Consider the following 21491-nt stretch of genomic DNA (forward strand, 5'->3'; position numbering starts at 1 on the left):
ATGTAAAGATCACATCTAATGTAACATGTTGTGCTATCTCTCTGTGATGATTATGGACGTTCGTCACTTGTTTGTGTGTCTTGAGACGAGAAAAACGCACAAGAAACGCTAGTAGGCAAAAAAAAATGTTTTTCTTTCAAACACACGATGGGCAAGGAAAGGAAATGAAAAGAAAACAAAACAATGTCACAGCGGATTTTCACGCGCACACCGATGTACGTGACGCTCAGTCCTACACCACCGTTCGGCGCGTCAAGAGTTCCGAAAAAACCATCTCACGGTTTCGGTCGTGACGATCGACTCGCTTGTCGTTGCCGCGGTACGGTCGCCGAGGCGAGCCGAGGCAGAGGTGGCACGGTTGCTGCTGCTGGAACCGCCGCCGGCACACGGCTGCGCTACCGTGTGCGGCGCCTGGCTAAGTTGAGGACACCACTGCGTTGTCCGTCCGCAACTCACGAGGACCGCGACCCAGGGTCGGCCCACGCGGACAGCACCTCGGTAGGCCTCGACCAAGAACAGCCCTCAGCAACTGCGCCCTGGCAGGAGCCGCTCAGCAGGTCTCGTCCTTGGTCCCGGAACAGGCCTCCGCATCTGGCCCGGGTAGGCACGCCTTGGTCACTCGGACGCAGCAGGAACCACGGCCCGAGCTCTTCTTCCCGAGCGTCGCACCCGATCTGCTGCCACCGTGGCTTCGCCGCTCGAGCTCCTCCGCACGTTCGCCACGTAGCACTTCTTTTTCGTCGTTTTTTGTTCTTTTTTCTTCCAGCTCCCGTGCCACCTGCCCTCAGCTCGTCTTCTTCACTTCGGTAGGCACTTCTACTGAGTCCACATGTCTCGGAGTACACGTAAAAAAAATATATTAAAAAAAAATATTGTGTCCTTTCCCCACACTCTCTATGCCAGAGATCACTTAGTTGCAGAAAACAATGGTGAATGAGGCACCCGCACAAATTCATCGCTATTCAAATCTCCGGCAGCAAGAAGAGATGCGGTGGCGACCATGGAGACCATGTTCGGTAGGCGCTAATGCCTGTCTTAGCTGGAAAGAACAGGCGACCTCAGGATGGTTTGGAGAAGGTTTATAGGTGAATTCTGCAGAAAATTCTAATAAAATTGGTAATTCGGCATTTAATTTTATGTTAAAATGAAACTTGTTTAGATTTCTTATTAGAAGCCCTTATAAAACAAAATGTCGCAGTTTCGCCCGAAAGGCATAGCGTCGATTGCGATAGCAAATTAGGGGGCAAATTAATACAAGTGAGCAAATAATACGAAGCAAATTTATACAAAGTTAGGGTAGTAGTTTTATCGGCCGTATAAACTTGCAAACATAGGCATACTAACTAAATTAGCATATGCTTTTTGTCCATGAGAATTATTATTTACATTGCCTTAATGGCTACAAGACGTGACCGGATCTTGTTCCGTGTCATGACGCCACCATTATGTAGGTGACACCCTGTCCGGCGTTTCGAGACTAACTTTGATATCAAGTTAACGTCTTATAGCATGTCACCAATTCGCGACATCTTAAGTTGAGCTCACAAATCCAAACCCGATGCTTACGAGAAAGAAATCCTGACTTCGACGTCATCTCTGGTCGTGCAGCAAAAGCGCGTCCGCGTGCCGCCATGTCTGACTCAGAAAACAACGCTTTGCGCATGGTGCTTCCAACGAGGGTGAACGCTATAAGAAACTCGTGCGGCTGCATTCACTCATGTGCAGAAATTGAAGTCGCCATCTCTGCAATACCGACTGTTTTACAGACTGCCAGGGGATCTGAGACAGCTCACCTGCGAATTCTGAATTTGTTCGATTGTATTCTGTTGATTGCCCGCATGATGTTTTTCTTTTTCTTTTACTATAGTCTCATTCGGGGAAGAGAACGGTGCGAGAGTAATTTTGGATCCAACCCCGCGTACAATTTTGTCTAACTGCAATTCGAATGTTTTAATTCATGCAAGCAAAATCAACCTCTAAGAAGTCTTTTTACTTCGGCGTATTTATACTAGCATCGTCCAAGTAAAACAAAGTTCAGAGTATCGCATCTTTTTTCCCCTGCACAGCCTGCCTTCTCAATTACTAACGCCGATCACGTGGTTTGTATGCGGCATAGGGCGTCCAAGCGCCGGCCGACAGACGCTGCAGGGCATGCTGCGGGTATGCGAACACTGTTTGTTGGCGAGCTTACTCGAACAATGGCTGCAACTCGCATTGTTTAGCCCTCCCTGTCTTCATGAATGGTGGCTGCGCAAGCAGCTGGGGTAACATGATTGAGACTAGAAAACAGACTTTTTTTTTTTGCATCGCGGGGGGGAAATTTAGGCACCATGAGGCTTCATTGAATTGGGCAAAAGAGCTACGTCCCCGTTTTGAAACTCCCACTTGGGAGAGGTAATGTTGTTGTGGCCGTTTCCTGCCTCCTTAGGTATAGGTTTAGCCTGAATATTGAGGGGTTATTTGCGCAACCCACTTTAGACGGGCTGCAGGCAAAAGTTGCCGTGGTGCGCACTTGGCGAAATCTCGGAAAGGCGCGCTTCGATTCGCAACTATTTGGGAATGCCGACAATATCAAGAAAAAATTAAGGGCAGCTTCACACTAGTGGTGCGAAGACTGGGCAGACAGCGATCACACAAACTAGCTTTATCTCGGTTCGGCCAAGATTTTGTGAGGTTATGCTTCGAGACTCGGCAACGTTTTGCGCAAGATCACCCCGGAATTATCGACAGCCCAAGAAGCAACGAACACTGGTCATGAAAGTATCTGGACGCTTCTGGACGCTCAAACGCTTTTTATCGGTTTCGCCGGCTCATAACTCAGGATCTTCTGCGAAGCGCCGACGTTTCACCGCCGCTTCGGTGGCGCGATACTCGGGATTGGACCGAAGTCGTCTCACGCGCTTTCGAGTAGCGGCGCGGCGGCTTTCTCTCCGCGCTTCCTCTTCTTCGGGAGTGACGCTCTTTTTCGGCCGCCCCATCTTCGCGGTGATGTACTCGGCGCGGAGACGGCGGGCCTTTTGTGTGGCCGCGGCGGCGACGCGGAGCTATATATCCGCTGAGTCAGCGCAATGATGTCACGGCTTAGCGCCACCTCTGCACAGCCGCGGCAACCACTCCTCACGGCGCGATGACGTCATGGGTCGGCAAAACTAAGGCGAAACGATGCGGGGCGCGCGATGACGTCACGGCTCACGCAGCTGTGGCGAGGCTCGGCGCGGTTGGTGCAGCTGGGGCGAAGCGTTGCTAGGCGACGCATGGTGACGTCATCGCCAGGCGGAGGTTTTGCGGCGTACCCTCGACGGACCATCATCGAGCTTGAACAGCTTCGCTAGTTCACAGGGGCATGTGCCATTGCGATCGGACCCTTTCTGCACTGCCTCCAGGATCGGCCCACATTTCTGGTCTACGCTACGCCGCGCAATGAAGAGCTTAAACAGCTCGGCTGTTAAAAGCTGCACGACCGGCTGCGAAAAGCGAGTGCGGAGCGACAGCCTATCTTGCAAAGCAATCCACTGAACACTTTAAAAGAAATCTCGTTAATGAGGAACCCTGCATGCGCCAAATCGCATGAACAAAGTGACGTGGAAAAGTTCTTCAAATTCCGGTGTTATACACCTGCCAAACGTACGACATGATTACGAGGCCCACCGCAAGGAGGGGGGGGGGGGGGGGGGGGAGGCCGGAAATTATGACCACCTGGGGATTTTTAACACTCACCCACTGCACGACACACGGACATTCTTGCATTTGGCCCCCATGGAAATGCGGCGACCGTGGCCAGGATTTATCCCGTGACCTCGTGCTTGGCAACCCAAACAGCACAGCCGCTGAGTCAATGGCGGGTGGTTCTGGCGACGGGCGACCCGACCGTCGCCAGCCACCCGCCCGCCATTGACGTAGCATTGGCGTAGCATTGGCGTATACATTGGCGTAGCGTAGTCGACATTTGCGATAACTAGGGAGAAACAATGACCTTGCGACTGAGTACCGAATAAGCCTTAGTTATGCTTCCTGTGACACACCTAGCAACTCCGCCCGAATTTTTCGTAAAGTTTACAAATCTGGGCTCATTCTACAACTTTAGGAACGCTGAATTAAGTTTTACAAAAAAATAGGTTTAGTTCTTGAATACGTTTTAAAAATGTTGAAAAACGGGCCGGTGCAAGTTTACAAAAAAGCATTGCAATGCGCTAAATGCTCTATCCCAGAAGGGTGCTTGCTTCCAGCAATATTATTCCGTTACAGCTCCTGAAGCAGGCAAAATCGGTAGCATTAAAAGCGCTGATAAAACTCAGTGATCTAAAAACAATGTCAGTTTCTGCTGTTCCAAGTTTACTGCTGTATCTGTGAAGCGTCTAAAGTTAAATAATCGTTACTAAAGTGTTTATACGATGCAACAATGTAGGGAAATGCATGCTGTGCCCTCCTCGATCCCTCCCTTGCACAACGCGATGTATTGTGTCAGCGGGATATTCACGCTATATAAAGCTCATAGGTTAGTAGGCATGCTGTGACATACCATGCAGCGCATGACTTTATTCCATAAGGTTGGCCCGCATTGTAATGCGACCACTGCAGAGGCTGAAAATGAAAATAGCGACATTGCACTCGTTCAGTAGTGAAGCTTCGGCAACCAATTGTAATTTATCATTAGTGCATGCTCTGTCAAGACTGGTTTCAGAGGCACATGCAGCAGTCATGTCTTCCCGTGTTTATAAGCTAATTTTCACATAATGGAAAATTAACGCGTTTATTAACTTTCCACTAGCGCGTTATTTGTCAGGCTATTAGTATTTATAACGTCAGTGAAAGAGCCACCAACACACAATATAGCAATGCTTTGACAGCGAGACCCGTATATAGTCGAAACTACTCGCCAAGTTACTTCTGCCATGCAGCAACGCCACATAATCCTATTGATCATTCACGTGGCACATTGTGAGCTTCGCCAACTTCGAGCCACACGCACTGATTAAATTACGAAAACAATTTAAAAGTAGTGATAGGCCGGGCTTGTTGGAACGATGATTATACTATTGCAAACGTCGCGAGAAAAATATGGCGACAAACCACACCACAATCTTAAACGCTGTTCAAGTGTTTCTCAACGTGATTTCTCAACGCTGTCACAACGACGGCATTAGCGCCTTTGCGCTACTCCGAAAACTCGTTTTATTTCGAGAGCAATTATATGGGCACTCCAAGCGAATTTGTGCCATCGGCGTCGCCGTGAGTTTCCGAATATATTTATTTAGGTATATGTGTGCTACATATCATGCCATGGTATATGACATGTTGTATATGCGGGTTATATTGCCACACCATTCTGTCACTAAAGTTGCTCTATACCAGGTCTTACATTCTTCACAAAATATTCTTCATAATTTTGAGAATGGCAGTCCACAAACAAATATGTCTTGAAACAAAACAACAGCGCACGCCTTTTATCTCAAATTTTCTGACTGAAATATTAAAAGTGCGAAACAGTAACGGAGCTCAAAAAAAAAAAAAAAAAACTGAAAATGATGCAATTCTATTGGCGCGGCTGTGCACGACCTTTGGTATTAACCCAAGAAAGATGTTTGTTTTGAAACATACCCGAAACGGAAAGGTGGTGGTAAGGTCGCACAGAAAGACGTTGGCTTTAATTAATCAACGCAAATGAAATCGTCCGATGGTAGGATTCAAACAAAGGGCCCATAGCACAAGACCTCGTTTTTACTTAGCTCACGTTTACTTCAGTTCATACTGCCACTACAGCTACGAGCCTTACACTTCGTGTAATATTCTAATATGCTGCGATCGCATTCATACTTCGTACTTATGGCGAAACTGCGATACTTATACAGTGATTATAGAAAATATGTGTCATTATACTTCTTTAATGGCGTCTCTTCTAGCTGTTTCTCTTTTTCGCGACTTCATGTGGCGCCATCTCGTGGCGTATGCTCCACACTATATCGGGGGCCTTGGAATGAATCAGTCAGCAGCATGACCGAGCTGCCCATTCCAGGAGACACATCAGCTTGATTTGAGGCAATGTGTCGTTGGTCGGGTCTTCTGGAGGGTCGCGCGTGCCGGTACCCGTGGACTTTCAATAGACCGTTTCTTTTCTTCTGACCATTGTTCGTGGGGCGGGCTTCTCGTTTGTTGGCGTCTGTACGGCCTGTGGCGCAAACGCTGCGGGGAGGTTACTGCCATGGCCACGCTCTATTTGCGTACCATAGAGCGGCTGCGTTCCGAGCTCTTATCAGCTTTATCTTCAAGCTCGGCATACAGCCGTTTCTTCGGCAATGGCCTTGTTTCTTTGTAGGTGTCTGAAGGGCGCGATAAACTTCTTCAACCTGCCTGAACATGGTGGGCATACGCTCGGACGTTTATTAGCAACAGCGTCGTGTATATTCATAAAATGTACAGCCTCGCGGATTTTTGAAATTAATATCTCGCGAGCTTCCAGCGCACGGCATGCCAGCGGCTTATAACGGCCAAAAGAGGTGAGATGGATGATATTGATACGATATCATCTAGAGATGCTCGAGACGAGCCGCCGCGAGAAAGACTATATATGAACTTTGTCTGGGCTTTCGGCGCGCGGGCAAGTGTCGGCCTGGCTGTTTGGTTCCGGTGTAAATATAGTGTAAATAGCCTCTTTCGTGTGTGTGTCTTTCCACACGTAACATTCTGGTGGAGGATTGAGATTCCCGTCCTCGCCACGGAACTCCGAAGTAGTCGGTAGATCGAGCTTGTCACTATGCCTCCCGGTGACGAGACCGCATCTGCAACGGCTTCGGCTCCTCCGCAAGGCTCGCAATGCACGCGCACGCTCGCAATGCACACTCTAGGAGTGCTAAGCTGGGCATTGTCAAATTATGTAATGGTGGCATTTTGAGGCAATCAGAGAGGCCGAAGCAGCCCTCTGGGCCAGACAGAGTTGATCAGATGGCAAATCCGACGATATAGAGGAATTTTGACTAGGTTCAGAACAGCACCCCCGTGAGAGCGTCGGTTGCTACGCTGTTCACTTCAGGAGGACACCCTCCTTACTAGGTTTATCTGCGCGGCTGCGAATGACCGGTGTGAAGCAGAACACGTGCACGACTAAGATGGTGCGTCATTTGTTATCACTTTCGTTTTATAGACAAAGGGTTCCTTGGCGAGTTAGCCCCTCTTTTCCGTGTCGGGTATGCTCAGTACCTAGTCTGCTTCGTGGGCATATCTCGGAGATATAGTGCCGTGTAAAAATGTGGGTCAATATGTGCTACACGTAAAATAATACACCTTCTTAAAGTTATTATTGGTGTAATTCTGTCTATAACTCACAGCCATATGCCCAAAAGGGTGTAAATTATTTTTAAGTACACTGGGTATGTGCCCCTGCGGCCACTGGTCACCATGATATATAAGGTTGTATATGTATATTTATATGTATATGTATATGTATAGTATGGAAACTGAACCTGGCAACGTTCAACACGCGCACCCTCTCGAGTGAGGCTAGCTTAGCAGGACTATTTGAAGAATTATCAGGCATTTCCTGGGATATTATTGGCCTTAGTGAGGTTAGAAGAACTGGTGAGGCTTACACAGTACTGACTAACGGCCACGTCCTATGCTACAGAGGTCTTCCAGATAAGAAAGAATCCGAGGTAGGATTTCTAGTGCATAACAACGTAGCGGGCAACATTGATGAATTCTACAGCATTAATGAAAGGGTAGCAGTCGTCGTAATAAAGCTGAATAGGAGGTACAAAATGAAGGTAGTACAAGCCTATGCACCAACCTCTAGTCACGATGATGAAGAAATAGAACAGTTTTATGAAGATGTTGAACTAGCAATGAGAAAGGTGCAAACTCAGTATACTTTAGTCATGGGCGACTTCAATGCAAAAGTGGGGAAAAAGCAAGTTGGGGAGCAAGCCATTGGCAACTACGGCATCGATTCTAGGAATGCAAGAGGAGAGATGTTAGTAGAATTCGCGGAAATGAATAGGCTCCGAATAATGAATACCTTCTTCAGGAAGCGCAGCAACAGGAAGTGGACCTGGAAAAGCCCTAATGGAGAAACAAGGAATGAAATAGATTTCATACTCTCTGCCGATCCAAGCATAGTGCAAGATGTAGAAGTGTTAGGTAAGGTTAAGTGCAGTGACCATAGGTTAGTGAGGTCTAGGATTTCTCTCAATTTGAAGAGAGAGAGAGTGAAATTAGTCAAGAGGAAACAGGCCAACCTACAGGCAGTAAGGGTAAAAGCAGACCAATTCAGGCTGGTGCTCGCAAACAAATATGCAGCTTTAGAACAGGAAGATGAAGATAACATAGAGTTAATGAATGAAACCGTAACTAGGCTGATCTCAGAAGCAGCAATTGAAGTGGGAGGTAAGGCACCAAAGCAACCTGTAGGGAAGCTCTCCCAAGAAACAAAGGACCTAATAAAGAAACGACAAAACATGAAAGTGTCCAACTCAAGAGATGAGATAGAATTCGCTGAACTGTCAAAACTGAACAAGAAGAAAGTAAGGGATATTCGAAATTATAACGTGGGAAAAATTGAGGAAGCCATAAAATATGGACGCAGCATGAAATCAGTAAGAAGAAAACTAGGCATAGGACAAGGCAAGATGTATGCACTGAAAGATAAGCATGGTAATATCATCAGCAATTTCGATGACATAGTAAAAGCAGCAGAAGAATTCTATACTGACCTGTACAGTAGCCAAAACAGCCAAGCTTCTTCCATTCGAAATAGTGATGAACCGGATACAGAAGCTCCTTCTATAACTAGCGATGAAGTTAGAAGGGCCTTGAAAGACATGACCAGGGGGAAAGCGCCTGGAGAAGATGGAATAACAGTAGATTTAATCAAAGATGGAGGAGATATCATGCTTGAAAAGCTTGCGGCCCTTTATACGCAATGCCTCACAACTTCAAGTGTACCAGAGAGCTGGAAGAACGCCAACATTATACTTATCCATAAGAAGGGAGACGGTAAAGAATTGAAGAATTACAGACCCATTAGATTGCTTTCAGTATTGTATAAAATATTCACCAAGATAATTTCCAATAGAATCAGGACAACACTTGACTTCAGTCAACCAAGAGAACAGGCTGGCTTCAGGAAGGGATATTCTACGATGGACCATATCCATGCCATCAATCAGGTAATCGAGAAATCTGCGGAGTACAATCAACCTCTCTATATGGCTTTCATAGATTATGAAAAGGCATTCGATTCAGTAGAGATATGAGCAGTCATAGAGGCATTGCGTAATCAAGGAGTGGAGGAGGCATACGTGAATATCTTGGCAAATATCTACAAGGATTCCACAGCTACCTTGGTTCTCCACAAGAAAAGTAGAAAGATACCTATCAAGAAAGGGGTCAGGCAAGGAGACACAATCTCCCCAATGCTATTCACTGCATGCTTAGAAGAAGTATTCAAGCTCTTAGACTGGGAAGGATTAGGAGTGAGGATCGATGGCGAATATCTCAGCAACCTTCGGTTTGCAGATGACATTGTCCTATTGAGCAACAATGGAGAGGAATTACAACAAATGATTGAGGACCTTCATCGAGAAAGTGCAAGAATTGGGTTGAAGATGAATATGCAGAAGACAAAGATAATGTTCAATAGCCTGGCAAGGGAACAAGAATTCATGATCGCCAGTCAGCCTCTAGACTCTGTAAAGGAGTATGTTTATCTAGGTCAATTACTCACAGGGGACCCTAATCATGAGAAAGAAATTTACAGAAGAATAAAATTGGGTTGGAGTGCATACGGCAGGCATTGCCAAATCCTGACTGGGAGCTTACCACTGTCGTTGAAAAGAAAAGTGTACAATCATTGCATTCTACCGGTGCTACCATACGGGGCAGAAACTTGGAGGTTAACAAAGAAGCTCGAGAACAAGTTAAGGACCGCACAAAGAGCAATGGAACGAAAAATCTTAGGAGTAACGTTAAGAGACAGGAAGAGAGCGGTGTGAATCAGAGAACAAACAGGGGTAGACGATATTCTAGTTGACATTAAGCGGAAGAAATGGAGCTGGGCAGGCCATGTAATGCGTAGGATGGATAACCGGTGGACCATTAGGGTTACAGAATGGATACCAAGAGAAGGGAAGTGCAGTCGAGGACGGCAGAAAGTCAGGTGGGATGATGAGGTTAGGAAATTCGCAGGCGCAAGTTGGAATACACAAGCGCAAGACAGGGGTAATTGGAGATCGCAGGGAGAGGCCTTCGTCCTGCAGTGGACATAAATGTAGGCTGATGATGATGATTATGTATATTTACATAAATTTAAAAAATCACCATCCAAGCACTCCGTAGAGACGGTTAATGAGTGAAGCTGAAACGTGCGGCTCCGGTGTTTATCACTGGGCTTGTCTGATGCTCACCTGGCAGTCGGGTTGGCGGCCTGGCGTGCGGATGCCAAGAAAGTTCGGTAATGCATAGGTCCCCAAGCCAGTGCATATAAGTTATCGTCGAAGCAGAAAAAAAATGTTGCAGTGGCTTAGCTTGGCTATGCCAGGATATACGTAGCGTTAGCAAAGGTTTAGCTGATTATTCTTAGCTTTCCTGGTTGTCTAGATTGTCAAGGATTAGCTTGATTGTCATGCTTACTGCTGCTCCAATGACAGACACAAACGCCAGTCAGAAGCGCAGCGGCTCCAGCGCAGTGTCAGACGGCGACTGCACAGCGAGCGCGCGCCGGCGCCAGTGCGTCTACCACGGCTACGACGTCACTCCTCTGGAATGCGCAGACCAGCGGCGGTGAGTCGCGCGCGGCGGCGGCGGAGTGCGCGAGAGGTGCCGGCTCCGGTGGCTCCGGTGCGCAAGCCGTGTGACATCACTGATACTTGCGCATGCGCAGCACGGCTCTTGATGTGCCGCGCGAAACGGGCTTGGCTAGGCCAGTGTAGCTAACGCTACAAAAAAACAAAAAGCGCAGGGTTCGTGTTTACGAAAGTGCCGCGTTGTGGGATTTTTAGGTGCTGCTCAGAAGTGCAGAGCCGTGCACAGTTCTCGTTGTTTCTTTTTGCTTTTCATTCCTCGCTTATTTTTTTTCATGGATCCACGGTGTATAATGTACGTGTTGTTTCTATAAATAAAAATAGTTGGAATTTAGCGCTTGTCTGCGTCTGGTTTCCTCTCCCCTGAGTCAATTTAATTTCACCCTTCAACTATACTCATGGATTACCAACCAGACCACTCCCAAGCATCAATTATATTCGTTGTAGAGACCATGAGCAGCCCCTACCTTGAAAAGGAAGCAGCAGGCAGAAATAGGCTGTTGTGGCACTGAGCGAACACTTCTTCAATGACTACAATTACAACGGAATAAAAACTTGGCAACAAACGAAGCTATCTGACAATGGTAACTTAAAGCAACGCAGCAGAGACGCAAACCAAAAACAGAAAGAAGATGAGCTCTCGTCTGTCTCTACTTTGTGTCTTCTTTGCATGTTCGTGTGCGTCTATCCGCTAGTTTCGTTATTCTTGCTAAACTGTACAGTGCGTTTCACGCGCATCTTTCCTGCATGTAGGCATAGCCGTTCAGGCGCTCATTGGCGTCCATCTAATACTTAGTTTCAGCACATTTATCTTATCTCCGGAATTATGAAAAGCATACGTACCACAGCAGAACGGTTTAGAAATGCTCAATTGTTAACCAGTTTTGTCAAGTTTACATAATGTGGTCCTCCATAGTTCCGAGAACCCTCTACAGGAATATCAGAACATCTACTATTTGATGTCTACCGCGTAGCGTAATACTGCCACCTGAAACAATACGCCTCATGTAAAACAGTTACAAACACAGAAGTGGGGCCGGTACATGAAATACTTGCTGATGCCGAGAGTTAACGCCCAGTCGACTATTTTCCAAGCTAGTTGCACGTACCATTTCTAAGCTTACCGGTCAATGCTCACATATGAAGAAAGCGGTCATTGCTTCAAAGGTTGGTACCCGCAACAGCGATGTTTGCCTTGTGGCCATGCTGTGCTTTCGCTGTAACCTGCGGTAAGCTGTATCCGATCCTAAAACGCATTAGAACAGAACTCTTAAAATTCTGTTTAAGGACAGTATTCGGTCTGCCATTATCATAGGGATGCTTAAATTATTTTTTTCCCTCGGAACACAATTTTCTATGTCATATCGTCATTGTGTCAGGCAAAACTTCTTGATCTGGTGCGTCAAAATACTTTTTGTTCCGTATGACGTCATTTGGAGATGAAATCGTCGCCGCGCGCCGAACGCTGTATGTGCGAGTGAAAGGGCGCGAGGGGCGCGTCTTTCACGGGGAGTGAACGCACGGCGGAGAACAAACGCGCGTTCTGCGCCGTGCTCGCTTAAGGGCTGCAGAAGTAGGCGTCTCTTTTCTCCTTTACAATCACCATATATGTAGAGCAAACGCGCCTTCTTCGGACGCGCGAGAGGCCGTGGGGGAGGGGGAGGGAAGGGAGGCGACGTTTAACTGCGGCGCCAAGTGCCTATTTATATCAGAGGCTCCAGCAACAGTCACCAACGCCGCACGCATTTTGAGCTAACGCGGGCAAAACGCCGATGGCGTCGACAACAGTTCTGCGTGTTGTTGCTACCAAAGCCGCTCACCTTACTTCGTATGACATTGCTGTGTTGCTATCGCATTCATTGCTTCGCCCTTAGGGCGAAACTGTGACATTTTTTAACGCACCAAGACTCACAGCACTCATGAGGATAGATCTAAGAAGGAATGTGTCGAGGGAATATTCGCACTGCTTCTGCACTACTTCTGCACTTCTCTCGCTCCGTCACTCGGTGTAAGGAGTTCTAGCGTAGGAACTCGTTACAGCCAAACTAAGTTCAATGCTTCACCCCTATTTTATCCAAAGAGGAATATATATTTGCGTCTTCATTTGTCGCTTCTTCAAAATACACACCGCATAGCTTATTAGTGAGCCGTCCGGATGAATAAAAGTTGGCTTTGTAAGGGGTACTGTATCAGTACACCATAACGATTTTTGCAGGCAAACTGAAATCATGGAAAATGATGCCGCTATCAAAAGTCGGAGCTGTTTTTCACTTTCCTCATTCTAATCGTTTTCATTCTAACCACCGGCGTCAATTTAAAGCAATGGCTTCAGAAACAATAAAGAAGACTTCTAGGAACCATTAAAACAAAAAGACAAAATTCCGATCAAGTCATTACCAGAATTTACCGACATTTCACTAAAGATTGAGTGTTTCAGGCCGCAACCAGGCTCATTGTAAAAAAAAAATACACTGTTTGGCACGACACAACAAAGAAACAATAGGAAACTGCATTCTTGCGCTGCCCACTTCCTAGAAAGGTGACAATTTTGCGTACAAAACAAACAGGCTGAACAAAATACACATAAAAGCAAACAATACTTGGCATGATGTCGCCCCGATATGAGCGCTGAATCGATAACATAACGAACCCAGCGGTAGCATTCACGTGAAAACACAGCAATGCAAACATAAATAGTACGCTCGACATAATTACTGCCCCCAACACACAAAATTTCACCCTTTGTTTAGGATACAGCGGCATTTCGACGCTTTCCACTAGAGCAACACGACTGCGATAAGGAAAAGAAAAGCACGCCCGCATTAAGATTCAGGCGACCGAACTATACGCGACTGTTAGAATAAAAGATAGCCTACTCATTGCTGAGAATTTCAAACCAAGACAGGTTTACAAGAAGGTGAAGAACTCAACTGACCAATGGTGGTCGAACAAGAAATGCCTAGTCAACGTTACGACAAGTCTCCGTGAGTTGCAGGGCTGACGACGACAAGACCCGCAGCCCGAGACATCCCGCGTTCAATCACTGTTGAGAATGTACGACAGCTGTCACTCACTGTAAGTGAGACTGACAGAAGAGCTGGCGGGTTTGCTGGATCGTACGAAAGGATTTCACGCGCCTGGGCAAGAAATGTCAAGACGTTGTGACGGCGTCGCTGCAGATTGTGTTGGATTATAAGGGATGGGCGAATATTCCAAGTTTTCAATAGGAACCGAAAACTACACACTAACCATTCGCACTCGAAAAGGAACTGTTTAGTACTTGGCTTCGAATATTAGAAGCAAGCCCAAAGTTGTAAAACCCTCGAAGCTCAACAAGGATACCATAAGCAGCGGAGCTGGTTCGCCACCGTCCCATGGTCCTATTTCCCGCTGACCATATTTTATGGCCCCCTACTTCTGTTATATGTATTGGAAACAGCGCTGTAACCGTGTCGTTCCGTCGTGTTTAAATGCATGTGACTACTCATTTTGTTTTAGGTTAATTTCGATACTAAGATTTTTACTGTACTTGCATTAGATTTTGGGTACCGTATTTTGCGATTATGATTGCTCGGAAAAAACTTTCGTTTTATCGATGAGAGCGTCAGTTGCGCTCCTGTGATATAGAAAACAAAGGCCACCTTGGCTTGTGCACGTGGACAATTGCTGTGGGGTTTTTGCAAGCAGCCATCAACATAGCTGTGCCGTCCCCCTGTGTACACGATGACTTCTTAGAAACCCCCCTGTGCGCAGCAGCGCCCTTTATTTGCCCGTGATTGCATGGTTGTCTTGCCGGCTAAAAAAGGATCAGCACCTGGAAACTGCCTGGATCGTTCTGACTGATACTTGCGCATGTGTACTTCCTTCCGAATGTCTAGCCACTCCGTATTTTTTGTTTTTTTTTTTTTTACTGTTTGCGTTGCTGATTGAGAGTAGCAGCAGTCCCTCGTAAACGTATATAGTCGCCGACACAGCTGCCGCGTGCATGTACCGTTGTTGGGACTAGCGTCTCATGATTACGTCATTAAATAACGGTTCTCGAAAATAGAGCGCAAAGGTGTTAAAGTCTGATTTACTCATCACTGTCGGCTAAGCAAAGTATCGCAGTTTATCAGAAGTGTGATAACGAGAAGTCTTTAAAGCATTGCAGAAACAAAAAGGGTAATTTAAAGCTTTGTTTTCGGTTTCGTGACGGAAGCCCACATTACATACTGCAATTCTTGCTTGTAGTCGGTCATTCAGTGTTTTTCGGCTGTTTAGCCAGATAAGCAGTCTTATCTTTTACGCTACAGCCGGTGATGTCCTTGCAACGGAAACTTTTACGCGTGTCCACGGTGCGCAAGTCCTGCTTTGACGTTTATCCTTCGAAATTACGCCTTGGAACTATATGCAACACTTGTACAACTCATCGAAGCCAAAGTTTACGTGAACTCTGTATTATCTCTAGACTTCGCGCCGAATTGCTTGTAATGTTGCCATGGATTACAAACAATGACAATGCGCGGTGGGCTGCGCAGATGAATGAAAGTAGAACCAGTCCGGCAGTCCCATAACAATATCACTGCATGCACACAGGTGAAACATGCGTTCTTGGTCCCTTAGAACAACAGTTACATCGCTAACGATATTCCGTAACGTCGACTCACCTCACTGAGCACAGTACCTCGTCCGTGAAGCTTCCGTTTCCTGGATATGTCTTAGTTGTTTTTCTTGCGCAGATTCTGTAGGTTTGTCGCGCACGTGGGGCGTAACATCAATCGGGGCCCTCTTCAGCGAACCGTGAAAACTGCGCGCTAGCGTTGCATTATAAACAAGAATGGCATAACGGATATGGTTGAGGATCACATGGAAACCCAACGGTGGCAGACGACGTCACCACTGCTCCAGACGACGCGACCGAAGCAGACGACAGGAAAAGTTAACGATCACGGCACGAAGAAACGTCGGCACGTAGTCATATGCGGACGGCGTGGCGCACCTGTTTTTTTTTTCAGCAGAAACACTTATCTGCCATGCGCAGTGGTGGGGCACCAAGGCTGAAGACGCGGGAGGATGCCGAGCTTCGTCGGTCCGCCAACAGACGACACACCGCAGCGGAGGCGACGCAGGGCTTCCGCGTTAGGTTGAAAGCAGACGACAAAGCGCTTCCAGCGGTCGTTTCGCTGGCAACATGGCCGCGCACCCGTCTTCTTAAGTGGCACCGCACGAGGCCAGGAACATTGGGCAGCTTTCATTCACGTCCCGCGCGACATCGCGGCCGTAGGGCATACGAGCGCCATGAACGTTGCGGGAGTGGCGGTCGTAGAAGTGGAGAGACCACGGGAGCGGGAGGTTGGGGGCAAAACAAGCAAAGCGGCTTCCCGGCGAACAGCGAGAAGGGGCGGGTGGGAGGGGGGCGTAGCGGACCCAAGCGCGGACCAGTGGTGATCACGTGACCAGAAAGAGGGGACAGAAGTGAAGGAGAGGACGTTGGCGCGCCACTAGAAGAGCGATGGGAATGGTGAATGCAGAGGAGAGGAGGTAGGCACGTGACGAGAAACCAGTTTAGATTTTTATTATTGGACAATGGCGCCGGCCCGTTCTTCGAAGGTATGGTGGAGGCACTGAGTGACATGAAGGTTTTTTTAAGTATTTATTTTTTGTAAGAGAGCGCGGTGGCGCAGTTCTGCGCAGTCATTGCTCTCGCCGCGAACATGTGCAGCCGCTGTCTGAAGGACGTCTAAAGCTGAAAGGAAGCGGCTGCGTAAAAAGTTGTGAAACGGTGCGACGCGGCTCTGTCTTTTTTACTATTTTCTGTCTTAGTTTTTTTTTATATATATAAATCAAACCAGCAATTCATATCAGATGTGGCTAGCTGCGTTCTCACTAACATACGAAAAAAGAATAATGAAACAAAAGACCTAGTACAGAGCTCGTGTAGAGGTAGCATTGCTCACGCAATTCATTTATTTCTGATGATATTGGAAATGCTGGCAATTTTCGCATCTGTTTTCTACATTTGATTGTCAAATGATTAGATAAAAGTGACCTGAAGCATTAAGCAAATAAAACTCACAAACACGAGTGTTAGCTGTTCGGCAGGCAAAGGGCGTAAGGGACAGTGTTTCAGGAAATTTCATCCGACGGAACAACACTATTCACACAGCGGAAAATGGAAAAAAAAAAACTGGTTTCATTGGCTTTTTCTTTATTTCTTTTATTTAACCATTTTGCTGTGGCTATACTTTCTTTCTTCATGAGGTAATGTTATAGAATCCAAATGGCTAATCTGTTTCGTAAAGGTTTGATAACTTTTCGGTCATGATCAGAGAACTATAGGCAAATAGAGAACGCGACAACTATCCGTAGACCTTCGGTGCACATTGCGCAAGTGACTTTCTCATGTACGTCTCTTTCAAGCTCCTCAGGTGTGCCTTCAGGTAGAATAGTATCGCTCGTGCGCACAGGGACGTCGGTGATAAATACGAAGATACCGCAATATGGGGCACAACTTTTTGCTTATCTATGATCGCTGGATCCCACCGCCACGCGAGACTAAGACGACGTCCGTTTGCCCTTCTCGATAAGCCCCGATATGAGGATGGGGCCTTGGAAAAGGAAAGGGGGGGGGGGGGGGGGTCAAAGTTTTTGTTGTCTAGGAGCCCATCGACTTCGCCATTTACCCAGAACGTTCCTTCGCTGGCACCCACCGTCGACTCAAGAGAATAGGCGACAGCGCCACCCCTCGACGAAAATGGTCACTGCGTTTTGCTGACACTGCACGGCAATTCTTGAGAAGCATAGTGTCTTATTCAGTCGACTGGCGGCGCGGTGCTCAACTCTCGGTGCAGTGGAGGAAAGAGATCCCACTACAGCACCGCTGGAGGATACGGGAAGTTATGCACAGTCCAACTTTCTCAAAGTTTGTCGATGTGGATAAGCTCTGCCACCAGTGCCTTGTCCAGAGCAAGTGGTCTTCTAGCGTGCGACAGCGACGCGATGGAGATGGCTGTCGCGTTCCCTCGTCGCCTACGAGTCGTATCCCACGCGGGCGACGACATTGAGAGACGTCTCCCCTGCGTTGCCGGTATGAGGGCAGCAATAAAGCAGAAAGATGCGCGAGTTGGAAAGGATGCATACTTATTGGTCAGCGCGAAAACCAAGGACACAGAGGTAGGAGGACATTACAGCGCTCGTCCTGTGTACTTCTACCTCTGTGTCCTCGGTTGTTTTCGCGCTGACCAATAAGAGGGCAGTAAATACGCGCTGATACGGGCGTGACGCGGGCTTTGTTAATTTAAGTTGATGTTTTACTATAAAGAGAAGCATAAAATGTTTCTGACTTGCAGTAGGTTCTTAGCCTTGCACGTATCAAAATTGAGTCGCTTGCTCGTTCCGTTTGACAGTCGGTAGTACTTGTATCGAGTAACATAGTAAACGTAAGGAGTGGACACTCCCGTAGGCCCCTGCGGCTGACTTTGGCTCTCAGCGCGCCTAGCGGAATCGGCGAAAAGCACCAGCCTCCAAGATCGCCGCCGCACGCCGCCGAATCTCGGCAACCATTATTTCATTTTATTTTCTTTTATTGTTATTTTTTGTGATGAGTAACCTTGCACACATCGAGTTATTTTATGCAGGCGCTTGTGCCGCTGGTTATATGTTGCGACGACGAGCGCACAAGGGTTTTTCACTTTATGTTAGTTTTATTCAAATTCATATTCGTTATGTTTCAAGTTGTAACTTAGCAAAACAATCATGCCAACTGTTAATGGTGAAGTATAACTTTATTGTTCGTGATATCGTACTTCTAATAACTCACACCAAAAGCAGTATCGTAGATAAATGTGTCATGGTCCTTCATTATCAATCAGCTTGCTGGACAGCCAAGAACACGATAATAGTAGACAAAATTTTTTTGCAGCAAGATTGTGAGAAAAATGGCAGACACATGAAAACGGGAAGAAACTGCGGAATACATTTAATGGACAATAGTCGGAAATTGATGGCGTGATGGCAATAAACTTCACACAAGCATAACAACACACATAAGACGTGTTACAAATATTCATATAATGAAAAAAAAAACTACGCAGACAAGCCAGTAATTAATTTACTCGGAATGGGATTGTTATACAAGAAATAAATGATGCTCTTTCTTGTACTTCTACGAAGGAGGGTGAATTAAGGTAGCAAAATTACGTGAATGGTAGCGTGCCAAAATAAAATGGCTACATCATCAATTGGGCACGCACCAACATCATCTCTGATGTGTAATTCAGTGAGTCCCTCATTAGGATTTTGGCATCTCAGCCAATTAAGCGCTTCGACTGTGTTGGGGTCTTCACCTGCTGTCTTCGAAGCCTTGCAATCGTCTTCTAATACTCAGAAATTTGCCCTTGAATATGCATGATGTGGGCATGTGGGCTAGTTGACATTAAGAGGGGAAAATGTCACAGTTTCGCCCTAAGGGCGAAGCGATAGCAACACAGCAATGTCATACGAAGTAAGGTGAGTGGCTTTGGTAGCAATATGAATTGTAGTAAACATGAGCTGATTAAGTAAGCAGGTGTGCTGCGGCGCAAGTAGACCGATATGAAGAGAGACTCGATGACCACGAGAAGGCGCGTGTGAAACGGTGGTGTTGATGAGAAGCGCTTCCCGTGGGCAGCGCGTGCGAAGGGACACACCTGTAGCGCTGCACAGCCGACCCGGGCAGCATTGCATGTGTAGCGTGCGTTGGAAAATGTGGCCCGACTATTACTAACTGATTGAACAAGCGTGGTGTGAGCGCGCACAAACAAACATGAATAGATCACACTGAATGACTGCAGACAACGACTGTCAAAACGCTGGCAGCAAGCAGCGGGCGAAGGTACGTGCGGTCTATCGCGTCGACGGAAACTGAGCGGCGAATGGACGGCGCATAAAGGTCAGAGCCGTGTGGAGATAAAAAAATTGAGTTGGCAGGCCATGCAATGCATCGGAAGGATAACCGGTGGACCATTAGAGTTACAGAATGGCTACCAGGAGAGTGGAAGCGCAGTCGAGGACGGCAGGAAACTAGGTGGGGTGACGAAGTTGAGAAATTTTCAGGCGCAAGTTGGAATCAGCTAGCGCAAGACAGGGGTAATTGGAGATCGCAGGGAGAGGCCTTCGTCCTGCAGTCTTTAACAATAAGTCTTTAACAACGTGCAAACGAACTTCCTGTGGCTTCACCGTGAAACGGCGACGAAGCAGAAGTGTCAGACGCTGGCAGAAGAACCCAACAACGATCCTCGGGAGCATTTTACAGAATAACAACGTGGCGAGGCCGGCAACGGAGCCCTTTTCAAAGGATTTATTCACTATCATCCTTTTAATTATTCAGGTTTGCACTTGCTGGCACTTTAATGGTGGTCGCATTAGTTTTAGATTCTGTGGAGTACGACTTCCTCCTATATCGTCCGGACATGAAGTTGTTGAGACTGAATATTTATTGGGACGATACGGTGTCTGTTGATCAAGAGGCTGACCAAACAGAGTCTGAACAAAAAGAAGACACCTACGGATGCTGAAGAAAGACAGTGTAATACCTCAACTCTACCCCGAAGTGGTCTGCTTGGGAGGATATCCACCGGCGACAACCAAGTTCGAAATTCCATTTTATCTGTTCGACAAAACAGTTGTGAGAAAAAAACCATACAACTTGAAGAGAATAAAGAAGAAGTGTGATATAGAACAAAATGGAGTCTGTGTTGCGCAGCTACTAAGTGCAGTTTTATTACATATTTTGCTGAAGTTTTTCCACATATTAAGGAAGTCGCTATCACTGTGACTTCTTTTAGCACACACAAATGAGGCTGTATTGCATCACCCACACTGACTGGGGACCATGGGGTCGTCTGGTGCCCAGGGCACACGGGCCTGGAAGGCAACGAGGACGCGGACTTGCTGGCCGAGCCGCAGAACCCTCTTTGAGGCCCCTCACGAAGAACTCATCACGAGCAGGCAGGTTTTGGAGGACCAACGCCTGACCAGACGGAAGTGCGCTCCTCCACATCCCGAGCTAAGCAGCCAACAAGCCAGGGAGTGGCACCGCCTTCAAACCAACACATACCCGCACATATCGACACTGCACGCGATCTTTCCAGAGGTATACACAACCAGGGTATTCCCCTGGTGCAACAACCACACCAGCCACACTGATATAGATTACTTACCAGTGTACAGAGCGCCCAGCCCAGGCACTATCCAGGCTGGTGAGCGCTCATCACACTCACAACGTAGTCTTGGGAGGCATGGCTTTCCGAGCTGGCACTGGGAAGCCAACTGGTGACCCTGGACCAGGCCTGGCGAGCCGCCGCGGCCAGTGGGGCTCTACAGGAGATTAACCACACGGAGTCTCTTCATACAATAAGGTTTATTCATTCATTCACATCCTCGATCAGTGGGGCGCACTTTCACATCGTGTTTTCTTTGTTTCCCCTCTGTAAGCAATTCCTGCAAACATTTCGGGAAGCGCGCGTGCATACCAAACGGCCAGGAATATGAAAAGCACTGCAAGAAGTAAGTTATTAGATCCCCGCAGGAATACAACTGAGCAGAGTAATAATTTTTGCATTTTAAGTAGAATAACAATAACACAAAAAGGTTACTTGTTATAAGTTACTTTCACGTTACAAGTCAGATATACTCTTAGAGGAGAATCGTTAAGTACATTACTACGAAATTGATATACTCGCT

General features: G+C 47.0%; 1 protein-coding gene across 3 annotated transcripts in view; it reads right to left on the reverse strand.

The window, feature by feature from the left end:
• LOC119464170 (alpha-(1,6)-fucosyltransferase) overlaps positions 1-16146 on the reverse strand; it is a 43468-nt gene extending 27322 nt beyond the window's left edge. Inside the window, exon 1 of one of the 3 annotated variants that reach the window (XM_037725024.2) lies at positions 15437-16146. Coding sequence is in view for 1 of the 3 variants with exons in the window: in XM_049656538.1 (XP_049512495.1) it covers positions 1567-1711 (145 nt within the window). In the remaining 2 variants the exon portion in view is untranslated. Of the gene's footprint in view, positions 1-279; positions 945-1566; positions 3605-15436 lie in introns of those variants that run through there. The other 2 variants (XM_049656538.1, XM_049656539.1) reach the window with 2 other exon arrangements.
• Between the last annotated feature and the right edge of the window lie 5345 nt (positions 16147-21491).

This window comes from Dermacentor silvarum, chromosome 9 (assembly GCF_013339745.2).
Source record: "Dermacentor silvarum isolate Dsil-2018 chromosome 9, BIME_Dsil_1.4, whole genome shotgun sequence".
Lineage (NCBI taxonomy): Eukaryota > Metazoa > Arthropoda > Arachnida > Ixodida > Ixodidae > Dermacentor > Dermacentor silvarum.